Here is a 17,448-nt window from a genome sequence, read left to right as displayed (position 1 = left end):
CTCCCCCACTGGACTGCCCGCGGGGGCTCCGTGGGCCCCGTTCGCCACCGAGCTCGGTGCCCGCACTTCATAGGTGCTTAGCGGCGCTTGTGACTGACAGAAGGAAGCCCGTCGGGACCCCATCGGCCGTGACTCGGGCTCACAGCCGTCACCGGCCACCGGGACAGGCCCCGCGACACCAGCGCTGGGGCCCAGCCAGCAGCAACTGCGCAGGTGGTCAGACCTTCAGTAGGACTTCCCGGCCATGCGCATTCTGAGCCTGTCCACCCCCATTAGAGCCAAGCCTTCAGCTGCACTACACGGACCTGCGGCTGTGCTGCCAGCAGGTGGGGCGGCCGCGCGGCTGCGTGCACACCTGCGTGTGACACCGGGCAGGACGCCCGGCCTCTGTGAGCTGACATGATGACACCGGAGGTCAACGTGCTGCTTCGGGGAGTCAGTGAGACGACGCCTGCTGGAGGGGGGCGAGGGGCAGAGTGACAGCGAGAGGCGCGTTCGAGTCCTGCCCAGCCACGTACCCGCCGGCTGCACCCCCTCCCTTCAGGAGCTGCAGACACACCCCAACTCCAGGCCAGGGCGGCCGGGCGCAGGGCAGTGGGCCCCCCCGAGCCACCCACAGTGTGGAGCACGGCCCCGCCCAGGCTCTGGCCTTCCTTGAGGGGCAGGTCCCAGGCGGCCGGGCCCAGGCCCCGGGGGTCCCCATGCTGTGGCTTTGCAGGAGTCAGGGGCTCTGGCTGGAGTCCCAGGCTGGCCGCCTCTCTCCTCTTTGTCTCCACATTTGGGGAAGGCATTTCCTCCTGCCCGGGCCTGCGGGTCAGGTTTCCACCCAGATGGAAAGTCCCACCCAGGGGCCCCCAAAGGAGCGCTCACCATGGAAACCCCACGGGGCGCCCGCCAGGCACAGGGCAAGTGGCCGCTGGCAGCCTTCCGCGGGCCGGGCCCGCAGTCCTGCCCACCGGGAGGGGGAGGAAGCAGGAGGGGCTTGGCACAGGACGAGGTCGTACGCCCGCTCAGAGCAGAGGGGTGAGCGTGTTGGGGTGCATTTGGGCACGGATGTGTCTCCAGAACGATCCCGAATGAGAATCCCCGCCCTGAGCCCTCTCCGCCTTCTGAGCCTCGGTTTCCCGGACCCTGCCCCGCCTCGAGGCTGGACTGCACTCAGAGAAAGTGAGCAAAGGCAACAGCCCTGTCGATGGTGAAATGGGGCGGCGGCTGCTCCTGAGTGACAGCCCTCAGGCCCAAGCAGCCGAGAGGACAGACGACAGTCTGGACGGAGAAGGGGCGCGGTGGGCGAGCTGTCGCCGAGCTGCCGAGCTCAACACCTAAGGGTGTAAACGACTTCCCAAACTGTGTTCCAAGGCTCCACGAGGTGGGCTAGGTGGTCCTCCGGGAAAGGAGGTGCTCTACCCGGCCGGTGAGCTCAGTGGTTGAGCACCGACCTATGAACCAGGAGGTCACAGTTCGATTCCCCATCAGGGCACAGGCCCGGGTTGCGGCTTGATCCCCAGTGGGGGGCGTGCAGGAGGCAGCCGATCATGATTCTCTCTCATCATTGGTGTTTCTCTCTCTCTCTCCCTTCCTCTCTGAAATCAATAAAAATATGTTTTTTAAAGGGGGGACTTTCTGAGGTCTGAGACACATGGAGCGCGTCCCCAGGGTCCTGCGTGAAAGCCATGCATCGCCTGCATCCCACAGGCACTCAGCAAAGCACTGGCCCGGGTGCAGCCAGCGAGACCTGGCCGCCGCCTGGGTCCCCCACCCCCACCCCCCCCCCCCCGGCCACACTGCGTGTCACTCGGAGCTGGGTGTGACGGAGCCGGAGCGCGTGTCCAGGGTCAACTCCAGAGACATGCCTGTGTGTCGTGCACCACGTTGTTACCGAGACACGGCCTGCTGCTTGCTCAGTGATGGAGGACGCGCGGCAAATTCCTCTGCACTTAATGCCAGGGAGGCCCAATGACCCTCTGCCCCAAGCCCTGGAATCATGCAGAGCCGGCCGCGCCGCCCTCCATCCTGTTTCTCTTTTCGCCTAGGTAGCCAGGAAGCTCACCTGCAGAGTGACCCTGAGCTGAGGCTTCGGACATCATTAGATGCCCAGTGCCACGTGGGCCACGTCGTCTTGTCTCGTTAATAATCACCGGGGCTGGCATGTGGGGGGAGGGGGTGTCAGGCACCGTGCTGAACACGTGACATCTATGCTCTCACCTCCCCTAGAACCACGGCACCGGCAGGGCCTCCGCGTCCCACTGTACAGACCAGCAAACCGAGTCCTGAGAAGGTGAATAACCCCATCGAGTCCAACCTCACAGCGAAGCAGCTGAGTCGCTGGGTATTCACTGCTCACTGTCTCCTCGCGTAGAAGGCGGGACCTGGAGGACAGGACGCCTTCGTGTCCCTGTGGCCTGGCCCAGGACCAGGAGACACCGATAATTAGGTGATCAATGCGGTGACGGTGAACCCAGGACTCAGACAAGGGTCTGTAACGCCAAAGCCCATGTTCTAACTCCTGTCCTTTTCGTCCTTAGGGCTTGGAAACCCTAACCCTCACCTTCACCTTAACCGCAAAGGCAACCCTAACACTAGATCTAAGTCTATATCTCGCACAATCGCGATGAATTAATTTAATAACCAGCCACCGCTCCCTGCCTGGCCTGGGCCTCAGTTCTGTGGGCCCGGGGGCAGACACAGGGCCCCAGCGCAGATGGTGGAGCACGTGGGGTCTGCAGGAGGGAGAGGTCAGCGGGACAGGGTCACGTTTCCCCTCCTGGGACAGCCGGGCAGACCTGGGCAGGACGGGCCAGGGCCGGGCAGGCCTGGAGCAGGCCCGGCGGGCTGGCCCGGCTCGCAGGAGCGGCCACTCCGGTCTGCGGGGCCAGCCCAGCGGGTGGGGGGGGGAGATGCCCAGCCTGCTTCCTGCCCATGTGCGCTGGCCAGGAGCCCCGCAGCCAGCACAGGAAATAACAGGGGCCCCCAGAGGCCGCCCAGGCAGGCCCCGCTCGGAGGCCGCCAGGGAGGGAAGGAGGCCATTGTCGGCCTTTGTTTCAGCTTCCCCAGCATCGCTGGGCTCCCAGAGGCCCCCGGGAGCTCACAACGCCTCCCCCGACCACAGCTGTCCGGCCTCCCCCAGCCGGACACCGGGGACAGGCCCACCAGGCCCACGGCTCTTAAAGGGGCAGGTGCAGGGTGGAGATGCAGCCCTGTCCACGTTGGGGGTGGGGCGCCCTGGGCCCACCCTGGCCAGCCAGGGAACAGACAGATGGGCGCTGGGTCCACGTCTCACCTGGTCGGCCAGCCCCACGCGGGGTCCAGCAGCAGGGGCGCGAATCTTTGGGTGGAAAAAATGTCTCAGGCCCTGAGGGTACAACAAAGAAACCAAAGACCACGGAGAGCAAGGAGGCCAGCTGGACATCAGGGACAGCCACCTGGGGGAGCATTGTCCTCCTGCCGGGAGACAGACACCCAGGAGCAGGTCTAGGGGTGCAGAGGGCGTGGGGGGGTGCACATGTCCCTGTATGTACCCACGCTTGTAAGTGTGTGCCTCTGTGCACTGTGTGTGTAGGCACCTGTGAGCACGCTCACACCGTCCTCCCTCGGTTTCCACGGGGGACTGGTTCCAGGACCTGCGGATACCAAGACCCACGATGCTCGAGCCTCTGCATGAGATGGCGTAGCACCTGCGTGCAACCTGCATGTGCACAGCGGCCGGGCAGGCCGGGCCTGCACATCACGCCATTCTCACGGGCTCAGCGTGGTGCGTGGGGCGTGGTGTGCGGTAAATTCAAGTTTTGATTTTGGGAGCTTTCTGGGATTATTTTCCTGAATATTTTCAATCTACAGTTGGTTAAGTCGTTGGTGCGACACCCACAGATACGGAGAGCCAACTATACTTGGTACATGTGTGTGTGCACACACCTGTATGCACACTTGTTTGCATACATGTGTTGCATGTTTGTGCACGTGTGTGCATGTGTGGGGTGTGGGGAAACACCTAGGTGAATGCCTGTATGTGTACACTGAGTGAGTGTGTGTTATGGGGAAGTAAGTATACTCGAATGAATGTGTGCGTGTGTGCGTGCCCCGATGTGTGTGTGTGTGTGTGTGTGTGTGTGTGTGTGTGTGTGTGTGTGGCCGGCATGGGCACATATGTGTAACTGTGTGCATGTGAATGTATGTGCACATGTGCATATGTCTATGGGCAAGTACATATGTGTGCCGTGTGTGCGCATGCATGCACACACAGTGACTTGTCGGTGGTCAGGGCTCTGTCGAAGGGCACCCGGGCTGGTGCCCATCCCCTGTCCCTCCTTCCCACACGAGCCCCGGTGACCGCTCCCGGTGGTGTCACAGTGACAGCCAGCCTGGTTGGGGTTCTCAGCAGCTCATGTTTGCCATCCACAGGGACCCAGGGCATCTCCACGGAGGCCCGGTCCCGTGACTGAGCAACGACAGACAGGGCCCTAGACTCACTCAAGACCAACCCGGTTCCAATCCCCGCTCCGGCCCCGGTGAAACCGCCGCTGTGACGCCTGCGCCGGCTCTCGGCCTCTGAGTGTGGGCGCCTGTCTGGGAGGCGGAGCAGTGCTCCTCCCCCCTGCGGGGCGGGAGGTGACAGGAGAGGACGCCGGCAGGTCTGCGGTCCCGCCGTCCTACCCTGCTCTGCGCATGGCACCAGGACGCTCACTAGACGGTGATTATTTTTACTGTTATTGCAGTTGCTGTAATAATGGCGAGTGGCTAAGGATTCAACAGTGAGCAAAGCAGGCCTGCAGAGCGCTTCGCCCCGCAGCGGACTCGCAGAAGCTAAATGTATCCTATGCACTGGGCTGTCTCCGTGCACGATGCTAACTACCTAGTGTGGCAGCGCCAGCAGCTAAACAACCGCCCACAACAAGGGAGAGCATGCGCAGTGTAGGCAAACTACAGGCCTACGTTAGCCAGGTGCAGCCTAGTACCCAAGTGTGTGCATGTGTGCGCACGTGTGCGAGTGTGTGCATGAGTGTGTGTGTGCACGTGTGCGAGTGTGTGCATTAGTGTGTGTGACTGCGTGCAGGTGCGAGTGTGTGTGCGTGTTTGTGTGTGTGCACGAGTGTGTGCATGAGTGTGTGTGCATGAGTGTGTGAGTGTGTGTGCGTGAGTGCGTGTGCGTGTGTGAGCATGTGTGTGTGAGTGTGCCTGTGTGTAAGTGTGTGTGTGAGTGTGCCTGTGTGTGTGTGAGTGTGTTAGTATGTGTGTGCATACGAGTGTGTGCGTACGAGTGTGAGTGTGTGTGAGTGTGAGTGTGTGTGTGTGTGCGTGTGATTGTGAGTGTATGTGTATCTGTGTGGGGGTGTGAGTGTGAGAGTGTGTATGTGTGTGTGAGTGTGTGTGCGTGTGCGTATGGGTGTGAGTGTGTGTGTGAGTGTGTGTGTGAATGTGTGTGAGAGTATGTGTGTGCGTGTGAGTGTGTGCGCGTGTATGGGTGTGAGTGTGTGTGAATGTGTGTGCGTGTGAGTGTGTGTGAATGTGTGTGTGTGAGTGTGTGTGAACGCATGCATACACCAACCCGCCTCAAGGATTTTAAGAGAATGTCAGCTGAGCTGACAGCAGCCTCCAGCAGGACACTGGCTGCCGCAGCGTGGATCATACCCGTAGGGGAGCTGGGCGCTGCAGAGCGCCCGCCCAGGAAGCCAGGGCCAGCCAGGCAACACGATAGGGCTGACCTTGGCCATTTCCTCCCGGGCGCTGACCCGACAGTCTGAGTCAAGCCCCGCCCAGGGAAGGAGCCTGATCATATGACAGCCTCGGGGCCCTGGCTTTCAGAGCAGACCCTGCCCACCAACCCCACCCGGCCTTTCCCCTTGGGAAAGGAGCCGCGCCCCACCAAGCAGGGTCCCCTGAGCGAGGATGGTCCCCTGAGAACTCAGTCCCACCCCAACCCTGCCACAGGGTGAAGACGAGAGGGCCTGCTCGCTGGGGCGATGCTTGGAGACTGCCAGGAAGACGCGGGGCGGGCGTCCGACCCTGGGTCACTGCACGGATCCAGGCTCAGAGCCAGGCTCTGATCCCAGTGTCCCTCGATGCGTGATCAATATCAGGAATAAACCTGCAGAGCACCAGGTGCCGCCCACCTGGAGTCCCTCCTATCATCCCCACAGTGGCCCCAGGAAGCAGGTGATCACCCCCGGCTCGGAGAAGGAAGCACAGAGAGGTTAAGTAACTTACACAGAGCCACACAGCTCGTGTCTGTCTCCACCTCAAAGCGAATTCTCGCTCTTAACAAAGTGAACGAGGACCTGGCCCTGACCTGCCGAGGGCAAATACCGACCAAGGGGCAGCGGTGAAGGCGTCCACCTCAGCAGGCACGTGCAGGCGCCTGCGGCCTCCACGCCGGGCGAGGCTCGGCGGCACAGAGATCAGCGTGGTCACTGCCTGAAGGAGCGGGCGGAGCAGCGAGGGACCTGGGCCCGCCCGGAAGGACCGTCATAGCCATAGCCGGGGAGGGCGGAGCAGGGCCAGCCCAGGGGCCCAGAGGAAGGCATGGGACTGTGGCAGGACCCCCACGTGCACTTCCTGGAGGAGGTGGCGTTGAGGCTGAGCTTCTAGGGATGCGCTCCATGGGCAGAGGGGCCAGACATTTGGCGCCAAGGGGAGCGGCAAGAGGGTTTCCCACGTCCAGGCCTGCCAGTTCCGCGGCGCAGGGCTCCGTGCGAGCAGCGGCAGTTCTGGAGCTGGTGAGACAGGCGGACTCTCGCCCCCCAACCCTCAAAGCCACCATCCTCGCTCTAACAAGATCGCCAGCAGAGCGGCGCTGCACGCATGTCTGATTTTGAGCAGACCTGGTGTAAACCACACGTGGGCAACACAAGCGGGCCTCCCTCCCCAAATCACAGGGACACTGTCACATCGCACACGCACACACGCACACGCACACACACGCATGCACACCCACACGCCTGCCTGTGGCCCTGGTTTACAGCCAGGCTTCATCGCCAAAGACCTGCTGGTCCCCCCACTCCCCGCGTGGTCCTCAGGCCTGAGGGAGCGATGACACCAGGAGACCCTATCCTGGCCTCAGGGAGCACCCACACTTGGAGGAAGCAGGACCCGCCCTCCGTCTTTTGTTTATTTAATTTATTTTAGAGAGAGGAAGGAGGAGAGAGAGAGAGAGAAACATTGATGTGATTGATGTGAGAGAAACATCAATCAGTTGCCTCCTGCACGTGCCCAGACCGGGGATCAAACCCACAACCCGGGTATGCGCCATGACCAGGAACCGAACCTCTGCCTTTTAGCGCATGGATGACGCCCAACCAGCTGAGCCACGCCGGCCAGGACCAGCCCTCCCTCTTTACTGATCCCCAGAAAGCCCAGGCGCCCCAGGAGAGGAGGACGGGGGACACAGGGCTTGCTGGGGTGAATGGACGGCCCCAAGTCACCGGGCTGGCAGCAGGCGCCGGCCATGCACAGAGCAGGGTAGGATGGCAGAGCAACACTGGGCACCGGCTGCGGGTGCGAGACCAATGGCACAGAGTCCCCGCCCCAAAGGCAGCCCCAGGTCCACGAGAGAGGCGGCCATCAGCCAGCCAGCCCCAGCCCCGGACACGGGACCAGCAGCCAGGCCAGGGCCCAGGGAAATGGAGTCAGAAGGGAGACGCCACGCTCGCTGCTCCACACACGCCCTGGCCACCGGCACACACGTGCGCGGGAAGGACACGACACGGGAAGTGACATGGGGCGCCCGGCAGGGCCCCGGCTGGTCGCGGGCCAGAGGAAAGGGTGGGCAGGAAACGCCACATCCCCCCGGACGACGGCCCCGAGTCAGCCGGGGCCCAGGACGCCTGGGGGAGGGGCCCAGAGGCCCCCGGGGCAGGAGCCGGGGCTGGCACCCGGGCGCACGCACACCGGCACACCAGGGCACACCCTGCGCCAGGGCACAGGCGCCCTGCCGGCCGGACTGCTCACCATGGTAACGGAGCGGCGCCCTCCGAGCTGCACCACCCCCTGGAGGGTTCTGAGGCCTCCGGGGCCGGGGAGGCGGCTCGCACAAAGGCGCTGCCCGGGCCGGCCTGGCCGGGGGGCCGCGAGCAGACCCGCAGGCGCATGCCCGCCACGCTCCCCCGGTGAGCAAGGGGCCACCGGGTCCGCCTACCCGGCCCGCCTGGCTCCGCTCGGCTCGATTCCCCGCAGGGCCCCGCAGCTAACGAGCAACGCCCAGCTGGCCTGCAAAGCGCAGCTCACGCGTCTCTCCCACACGGGGACGTCCTACCTCTGCTCAGGGCCTGCTGCTCCCTTCAGACATCCCCTGGTCCTCGTCGAGCAAAATGCCTGGTGGGGGTTTGAGCAGCAGAGGTGGATGGCACGCCCACCAGCGGAGCCACAGGAGGTGTCTGGGCAGCTTCTGGCCTTGGCCACGGGATGGGGGGCAGGGGCCGGGGGGCGACCACTCAGGAAGAAACTGAAGTGAGGGACCGTGGGAGGGAGGGGCCGGTGAGGGGCAAAAACAGGACAGGACAGGCTCCCCAGCCCTGATTTCGGGATTGAAAGGTGCTGGGGGCCCCCAAGGAACCCCCAGAGGAGAAAGAGCAGCGGCACCGGGTGTCCCTCACAGCATCGTCCAGGTGAGGGGGTGACCGCCCACCCGCCGGGGACGGGGCAGCTCCCGAGACACCCAGATCTCAGCCTGGTCGGTGGGTGCAGGGGTCGCGAGGAGGTCAGGCCTCGTGGGGCTCTGCGCCCGCCCCGGCATCCCCCCGGCCTCTTGGTGGAAGGCTGGCTCCCACAGGCAGAGCTGGGAAGGGGCCGCGAAGAGCGTGAGCAGCAGGCGTGGAGGAGAGCGAGGCTGCGGTGGAGTTTCTGGGAAGCGGCTGAAATAATAAATCCATGCGCTGAGCAAACACAAGGGCGGGGGGCAGCTCCGAGAGGTCGCGGCGTGGAGGCTGGACGGCTGGGTGGGGGAGGCAGGGAGCAGGCTGTGCTGTTTCCGTCCCTGCACGCCCCAAGCCTGGGGGCTGAGGGGTGAGGGGCTGCCCCTGTGCCAGGAGTGGGACACGGACCGCTCTTCCTATCCCACTCCTCGGCCAGAACCTGCAGAAAAGGGACCGGAAAGGCCCCCGGACACCTGATCCCCGATGCCTCCCCCTGAGCCGGTGGGTGCAAGGTCTGCGGCCCTGACGCCAGGCTCCCTCGGCAAGCCGCACCCCTGCCCAGCGGTCTCGGCAGGGGTGCGGGCAGCGGCGGGGCTGGGGCAGGAGGGCCTGGCCCAGTGTGCTCCCGCCTTTGAAGATGGGAAAAGGGGACCAGGGCCCCAAAACACGCACCCCTCCTCCTTCCGGGATGCAAACCAGGCTCCTGGCCTAGCTAGCCAGCGGTTCTCAACCTGTGGGTCGCGACCCCTTTCCTTTGGGGGTCGAACGACCCTTTCACAGGGGTCGCCTAAGACCATCGGAAAACACATACATAATTACATATTGTTTTTGTGATTAATCACTATGCTTTCATTATGTTCCATTTGTAACCATGAAAATACATCCTGCATATCAGATATTTACATGACGATTCATCACAGTAGCGACATTACAGTGATGAAGTAGCCACGAAAATAATTTTATGGTTGGGGGTCACCACAACATGAGGAGCTGTATGAAAGGGCCGCGGCATTAGGAAGGTTGAGAACCACTGAGCTGGACTCTTCCCCCTGACCCGGGAGGGACCTGGACATAGAGCCGACCCCTCGCCCAGCCTCTGGGTCCCCTCGGAAATGAAGAGCCTGGACCCACCCCCTCACGGGCAGGTCTGCCATTTGCGGTTCAGGGGCTGCAGGAGCTGCCTCGGTTCACAGCCCGGCTCTGCCGCCGCCGCCGGGCTGGGTGGCCTCCACGCAGGTCACAGGCGTGTCTGTGTGTGAGCAGCACGGAGCAGGAGGCCTGGCTCCTGGGGGCAGCTCCTCGGGGGAGTCAAGGTTCCGTGAACCAGGACAATGAGACCCCCCCTGGCAGAAAGGCCTCCGCACACGCTGACCACACCAATGAGGCCTCGGGCTGCTGGGCCACTGCAAGCCACCGATTAGATCCTGTTTCTCCCCAACCGCCAGCCTGGCTGTCGCGGCGCCGGAATAAACGTGGCTGACCGGCCCCGGGCCTGACGATGAGCGTTTGTTAACAACGTAACCGTCTCACATCTCCGGACCCTCCTCCGCTGCATCCCAGGCTGGTCCGGAGCAGCCATGTTGGCAGGAAGCCCAACCTGCCCCCAGACTCCACCTCCACCCCGGCTGCCTGGGCTCCCACACGAGGAGGAGCCGCCTGTGCCTACAGCTCTGCACGCCTCCTGCTCTCGGCCCACGCTGCTCCACTCACCCCTGTGTGCCTTTGATCTGAGAAGCCAAACACCCCCCATGGCAGTGGTCCTCAACCTTCCGGCCCTTTAAATACAGTGCCTCATGTTGTGGTCCAACCATAAAATTATTTTCGTGGCTACTTCATCACTGTCATGTTGCTACTGTGATGACTCGTCATGTAAATATCTGATCTGCAGGATGGTCTTAGGCGACCCCTGTGAAAGGGTCGTTCAACCGCCAAAGGGGTCACGACCCACAGGTTGAGAACCACTGCGCTATGGCCACCTCAGGTCCTGTGCCCCCAGGACCCCTCTGCTCAGCAGCCCACCTCCCAGTGCCGGGCACTGCCGAGGTTAAACCCCAGGCTCTGGCTGCAGGAGGACCTGGGTTCGAGCCCCTGCCCCACAGCGCGCTGGCTGGGACCGTGGGTCCGCTCCGGCACTGCCCCCAGACTCCCCTTTCTCCCCCAAAAGAGCCTGGCAATTCCCAGCAGCCGCAGCACCACGGGTGGCCCAGAGCAGGGCGGTGGGCTTTGCTCCCCCATAATCTGCCTCGGCACCTGCCCCGCTTTCTGATGCGGCCAATGACGTTTTCTCCACGTAAGGAAAAGCGTTACGTGAAAGCAGCTTCCACCAGGCCTCCGGCCCGGCCCCCAGCAGATGGCTGCCCGGAACCCACCCGGGGAGGGGCGCTGTGGTGCTGCTCCCGGCAGCGCCCGCCTCCTGGGGTTGGCCCGCCAGCCCGGGGCAAGGCCCTTTCCAAGCGTCTGCTCCGTGCCTGGCACCCACCGAGAAATGCTCCATAAATGTGGCATCGCCCACATCCAGGGAAGCCTCCCAAGCAGCCTGCGCCTGCCACCCCGGCGCCCAGCCACCTCCCAAGCGCCATGCTCAGGGGGCACGGCGGACTTGGCCAGCCCGGGCCCCGCAGAGGCGGGGAGGACCACTGATCAGCGCTGTAAACCTCGTCAGAATGGACCGCAGGAGGCAGCAACCCACTCCCGGGCTGCGGGTGACCCAGTGCCCGCGGCTCGCCCTCCCCTGCCTGTCTCCCAGCAGAAAACCCAAAGCCATCTGGCATGACGGAGCCCCCAGCATCTCCCCGACACATGCTCAGATCCGGGCAGGCAGGGCCAGCCCCAGGGCCTCCGCCATCCGAGCTCCCAGAGCGGCCCCCCGGCCACTGTTCCACCAGGGAGTCAGGGTCCCCTCAGCCCCCTGGCATCACCCCTGCCTTCTACAGACCAGCGACACCTCCCGCCTCAGGGTGCAGCCCGGCCGCTGACGCACCCTGCACAGGGCTCACGGCGGCACAGCCCCTCCCGCCCTCCTGCACCCCGGCTGGGCTCGCCTGGGAGAGCAGCTTGGGGAGAGGGGCTTGTATGGACCCTAGCAGGCTGGCGCCTCCTGGTTTGGGGCTTGCGAGCACAGTGTGGCCCCTCTTCTGAGTTGGCAGCAAGCACTCCACATCGCACCCCACATCGCACCCCACATCGCACCCCACATCGATCAGGACGCCCGGATGACACAGGGAGCCTGACAGTCTCATCCCAACCACGGGGAGTGCATCTCCTCCCACAGGACACAGGACAGGGCTGCCAGGACCCCAAGGTGTGTCCTGACGCCGGACTCCCCGCCTGAGAATCTGAGCACCCCCCACCCAGGTGGCTTCAGACGAGACCCCTCCCAGGGAGGGCCCCTGGACCCCAAGGGCCAGGCACCTGCAGACACAGCGGTGCCCACACCTGGGTCAGCAGGACCCACCAGGACCCGCAGGCTCTCCCAGCAGCGCCCGGACCCTGCGGGGAAGAGCACTGGATCGGGAGTCCAGGGACCTGGGTTCGAGTGTCGCTCCCGCGCCGCTCCTGTCCCATGCATCCCAGCGTTTCCCGGCGTCAGTCGCCTGTGGCCACCCTCACGGCCCGCCCAGCCCTGGCCTGTGTGCTGCTACTTCACACTGTGCCACTCACTTTCCTCACTGACGTGACCCTAGCATCATCTCAGGTCACAAATGACCATAAAACCCCAAAGGCGATGTGTCACCATCCAGTTAAAGGTCCGTACGCCTGGTGCCCTACCCCTCGCCTACGGAAGTACTGAGCCTGAGCAAATCCCTCTCCCTGCCGCACTGTCCGCATCTGAAAGGAGAAGTTTGGACTAAACGATTCCTTGGGCCCAAGACTCCACAAGACGGAACAGGCCCCAGCCCCCCCCATGGGACCGGAGCCAGCGGCCAGGGTCCTGGGACAGGGGACAGGGGGGAGAGGCGGCCCCTGCCGGACGGGGGGGTGGGGGGGGCCAGGGCCCAACGGATGCTGAGCAAACCCGAGAGCCGCCACCGGAAGCTTCTGAGGACCCCAAACCAGTTCCAAATGACAGGACTTCCTGATTAGTCCGCCTGTTTCCATGGTGGGGGGAAACTGAGGCAGGGGGCGCTTAGGCCAGGGCAGACCTGAGCCGAAAACCCAAGCCCCTGACTGCCACGCAGCCCATCCCCGCGCAATGGCCACGCACCCGGCAGTCTGGGCTTCCCGATCTCCCCTCTGGAGGCGTGGCCGGGCCAGCCCCCTCCAGGAGGGGAGCCTCGCGTCTGATTTCCCGGCTCCGTGTCCTCTTAGAGCGGCTTCTTGGCCGAGAACGCGTGGCAGCGGTGCCGTAGCACCAGCTCCGAAGCCCGAGCCGTGGGGACGTGGCCCATCGGAACGTGCCCATGGGAAGAAACGTGGCCCCAGAGACCAAATGGAACGGACAGAAAACCGTGCTGTGCTGCCCGGGGTCGTCTGGATCGGAGACGGACGCTTGCCATAACCAGCTGGTGGCTTTCCCAGTTCCCCAGCCGGTCCCCCAGGGGCCCCCGCGACCCCCCACCCCCGGGTCCCAGGGCGCTTACCTGAGGCTGTCACGGAGGAATCCCAGGCCAGCGAGAAGTCCGAGGCCTCCCCCTCTTCGACTGAAAGAGAACAGAGACGGGCCGTGAGTTCTGAGGCGGCACCAACAGGCCATCAGGGTGGGGCACGGACAGGAAGAAAGCTCATTTGTGGGGGTCCCTGTGACACCCGTGATCGGGAGGAGGGTGACGTCTACAAAGAGGACTGTACGGGTTTCTCGGATGCAAAATAATCAGAATACGACAGAGTAGCAAGTAAGGGCTGTGCCCGCTGCTTTCCCCATCCCTGTGCCCCTGGCAGACATCACCAATCAACCCCAGCTCTGTCTCGAATCGGATGCGGCTGCGGAATCCTCCTCCCCTAACAGAGCAAAGACTCAGATACCTCCCCAGTCTGCAGACAGCAACCTCCTTACACCACCACCGGATGTGGCAGCTTCCACCATTATCCCAAGAAATGCACAAGGGCCCTCTCACAGGTTGGCGAAGTGCGGGGTGCTGTTCTCCACACGGAGAGCGGACCCCCAAACAGACCCCAGGGCAAGCTGAGGTCAACTCCCATGAGGCCAGCAGTCATGAGCCGGTGACATCAGAAAGCAACTCAGGCCCCAGCCAGCTTGGCTCAGTGGATACAGCGTCAGCCTGCGGACTGAAGGGTCCCGGGTTCAATTCCCGGTCAAGAGCACATGCCCAGGTTGTGGGCTCGATCCCCAGCGGGGGCGTGCAGGAGGCAGTCAATCCGTGATTCTCTCTCATCATGGATGTTTCTCTCTCCCTCTCCCTTCCTCTGTCTGAAATCAATAAATATATTTTTAAAAAAGAAAGAAAGAAAGAAAGCAACTCAGGTTTCACCCCAGGGCCCACAGAGCAAGGCTGGACAGGGACGGGGCGTCCCCACCTCCCCACACCCCAGCGAGGAGGCCAGGCAGGTGGGGACGAGGCCATGCGCGGGGAGAACAGGGGGGAACTCTGTACGGCATCACAGGGCTCCTGTCCCGGAATGAATCCCGGCGGGGCAGGTAATAACATGCACGCTGCACGCTGGGTCGTGGACTTCGTGAGAAGGAACTCGTCAAAGCCAAAAATGTGCATGCGTGGTGTTTTCCGGACTCGAAGGCCTGCTCTGACGCCGCACACGCGAGCAGGCCGAAGCCACCACGTGCCAGCCGGTGCGGCGGGTAACACGGCACAACTGTGAGCCAGGTGGGCCAGGGGCTCCGCGGGCATTGCCAAGCCTGGGGTGGGCGGCGGGCGGTGGGGACGAGCCTGGGGACCAGGAGCAGCAAGGCCACACGCCTGGGCGCCGACACTCAGGACCCTCTGAGCGGCGGCTCAGTAAAGGACTGCGATCCAGCATCTCCCCCTTTTCATATGTTTCTGAGCGAAGGAACCCACGTGCGGGAGAAAACTGGGAAACACGTGAGTTCACATGAGGACACTGAGCGCACAACTGCTTCCGTGTAGGAACACATTGTCGCAGCTTTCCTGCGACTGTGACGAGGCGTGTACTGAGCCGAGCAGACTGTCCTGGGCCCGGGTTCTCACAGCAGCACAGAGCGAACGCCTTTCCCAGCACAGACGGGGACGGACCCTTTGGGGTGAGCCGTAGCCTCGGTCCACTCCCCGGGGCTCCGGGGCTGACGGAACCGATGCCCGGCTGTTGGGCACCGAGGCTGCTTCCATCCGGGTCACATCCACGTGCAGCATGCGTGGCACAGCCCCGCCAGGATTGCCCTTAGATGAAGCTCCCAGAAGCCGGCTTGCGGGACAAAGAGTGTGCCCGTGTTTAGGCTTTGGAGACAAACTGCCAACGTGGATCGGACCGCGTCCACCTTACTGAGCACTGTGTGTCTCGGGTGAACGGCGCCGAGGAGGTGCTCCGGAGAGATGAGAACAGCGACGTTGACCTTGACCTTCAGCTATTAGACTACGAATTTATAGTGACGAGTATCGCCGTGCCCCTCCAGGGCTGGCACATGATAGGAGCTCAGTGAGTGAATGAATGAATGAATGAATGAATGAACGAACGAACAAACAGATGGACGGTGGGTGGATGAATGAAGGAGCAAACATACTTCATGTTGGAGGAGGCACAATTAATTCAAATCTCAGAGCGAGACAGAAACAAGTGGCAACAGTGAGGACCAGGGTGTGGACGCACAGGAGCACATGGGAGCCAGTGCAGGTGGCAGGCAGGCCCCCCGACACCGGGACCACCCGCCACCCACAGCCCGGAGCTCAGAGGCCCGGACCCTGAGAAGGCTCGGGAGGCGGGGGTGGGAGGAACCAGCCTAGGGCAGGGGGAGTGTCTACTTCACCCACAGATCCAGTTCTGAGTTCCCCACTGAAGGAAGAATGATCATCGTGGCTGCAAATCTTAAGTCTGTAGGTCCCTTTTCTAATGTAAATTCCCTGCTTCCAGATGAAGTTCAGGAAAAGCAACTCAAACTGCATAACCTCAGCAAGAAAAGGTAAAGTAGGGGCAATCTGACACGGCCACACTGGCCCTGCCCAGCCCTGCCCAGCCCTGCCCAGCCCTGCCCAGCCCGGCCCTGCCCAACCCAGCCCGACCCGACTTGGGGTTCCGCCCGTGTGAAAACCCAGACTCAGGCCCAGGGCTTCAAGCTTCTCGCCCAAGCCCCCAGGGTCAGCCTGACCACTGGCTACAGAGCCACCGTTTCCCCTGGTTAAGGGCTCGGGCTCACCTCCTCCGAGCAGCTCTCCCTGACCACCCGGGGACGGCTGAACCTGCAGCAGGGTGTAGTCAGAGCAAGATGCCTCGGGATCAAATCCCAATCCCCAGGGTTTGCTGTGTGACCTCTGCAAATCAGGTAACCCTCTCTGTGCACAGGACCCTGCAAGGAGCTCTGAGGATACAATGAGAAGGTGCTTGAGGGGTACAGTCCAGAGCCTGGTACCCAGACGCCTGGCAAAGGGAAGCCATGACCTACAGCCTAACAGGCGGCCTCCAGCGGCCCCTCAGCCCGTTACGGACTGTCCCCTTTTCTCCCACCAGCAGGTCACCTGGCCCACAGCAGTGAACGGGAAACAACCATCACTCTGGCTCTCCACACACGTGTCCCGTTTATGTGTAACCCTCCCCACAGCCCCACACAGGGGTTGGAAGATGGGCCCACTTCATGGATGAGGAAAGCAAGGCCTAGAGCAGTGATGGCGAACCTTTTGAGCTCGGCGTGTCAGCATTTTGAAAAACCCTAACTTAACTCTGGTGCCGTGTGACATATAGAAATTTTTTGATATTTGCAACCACAATAAAACAAAGACATATTTTTGATATTTATTTTATATATTTAAATGCCATTTAACAAAGAAAAATCAACCAAAAAAATGAGTTCACGTGTCACCTCTGACACGCGTGTCATAGGTTCGCCATCACTGCTCTAGGTGACTTTACCACGGCGTCCGGCTCCCACGTCCTGTTTTGGTGGCAACACCGGGTGCTGGGCCCCAGCTGCCCGCTCCGGCAGAGATGGCGAAGGGGCGGACGCTGGCATGGCCCCCACAATGTCCCACACAGAGCGGCGGGGGGAGGGACACGCTGCGCGGGGCCGTGGGGCAGGCCACCAGCCTGAGGTCCCGTGAGAGGGGCACCTGCCCAGACCCGGCTGCTGTTGGAGTGGAAAGGAAGGAGGGGGTGAGACCAGAATCCCACACTCTCGTTTTTCACGTTCATTTGAAGAAAAGTCCCATAAAGTAAAAGCTGGTTATTTTTGCCCTAACCGGTTTGGCTCATTGGTTAGAGCGTCGGCCTGCGGACTGAGGGGTCCCGGGTTCGATTCCGGTCAAGGGCATGTACCTGGGTTGCGGGCACATCCCCAGTAGGGAGTGTGCAGGAGGCAGCTGATTGATGTTTCTCTCTCATCGATGTTTCTAACTCTCCACCCCTCTCCTTTCCTCTCTGTAAAAAAATCAATAAAATATATTAAAAAAAAAAAAAAAGCTGGTTATTTTTTATGGCCCCTAACAACCCATCCTCTGTACTAACTGCACTAAAGCCAGCCCTGGTTACATGCGTGCTCCACCTCAAACATACGTAAAGAGGAAACTGAGCCTCTTATTGGAAACTGATGGGTGCATGTGTGTGCATGTGTCTGTATGTGCACGTATGTGCGCATGTGCGTGTGTGCATTTGTGTGTGCATGCGTGTGAGTGTGTTTGCATCTGGTTTTGGACACACAGACCAGCCCCCACCTCTTCCTTCACGTGAAAAGCCCCACGCCTTCCAT

General features: G+C 62.3%; 1 protein-coding gene across 2 annotated transcripts in view; it reads right to left on the bottom strand.

The window, feature by feature from the left end:
- Positions 1-17,448, bottom strand: part of ZNF423 (zinc finger protein 423) — a 227,617-nt gene that overhangs the window by 170,028 nt on the left and 40,141 nt on the right. For both annotated transcript variants that reach the window (XM_059668099.1, XM_059668100.1), the window contains exon 2: positions 13,205-13,264. In XM_059668099.1, coding sequence (XP_059524082.1) covers positions 13,205-13,264 — 60 coding nt within the window. The remainder of the gene's footprint in view (positions 1-13,204; positions 13,265-17,448) is intronic.

Source organism: Myotis daubentonii, chromosome 15 (genome assembly GCF_963259705.1).
Source record: "Myotis daubentonii chromosome 15, mMyoDau2.1, whole genome shotgun sequence".
Lineage (NCBI taxonomy): Eukaryota > Metazoa > Chordata > Mammalia > Chiroptera > Vespertilionidae > Myotis > Myotis daubentonii.
The sequence above is the reverse complement of the archived record's forward strand: the minus strand, read 5'-3'. Positions and strand labels throughout refer to the sequence as shown.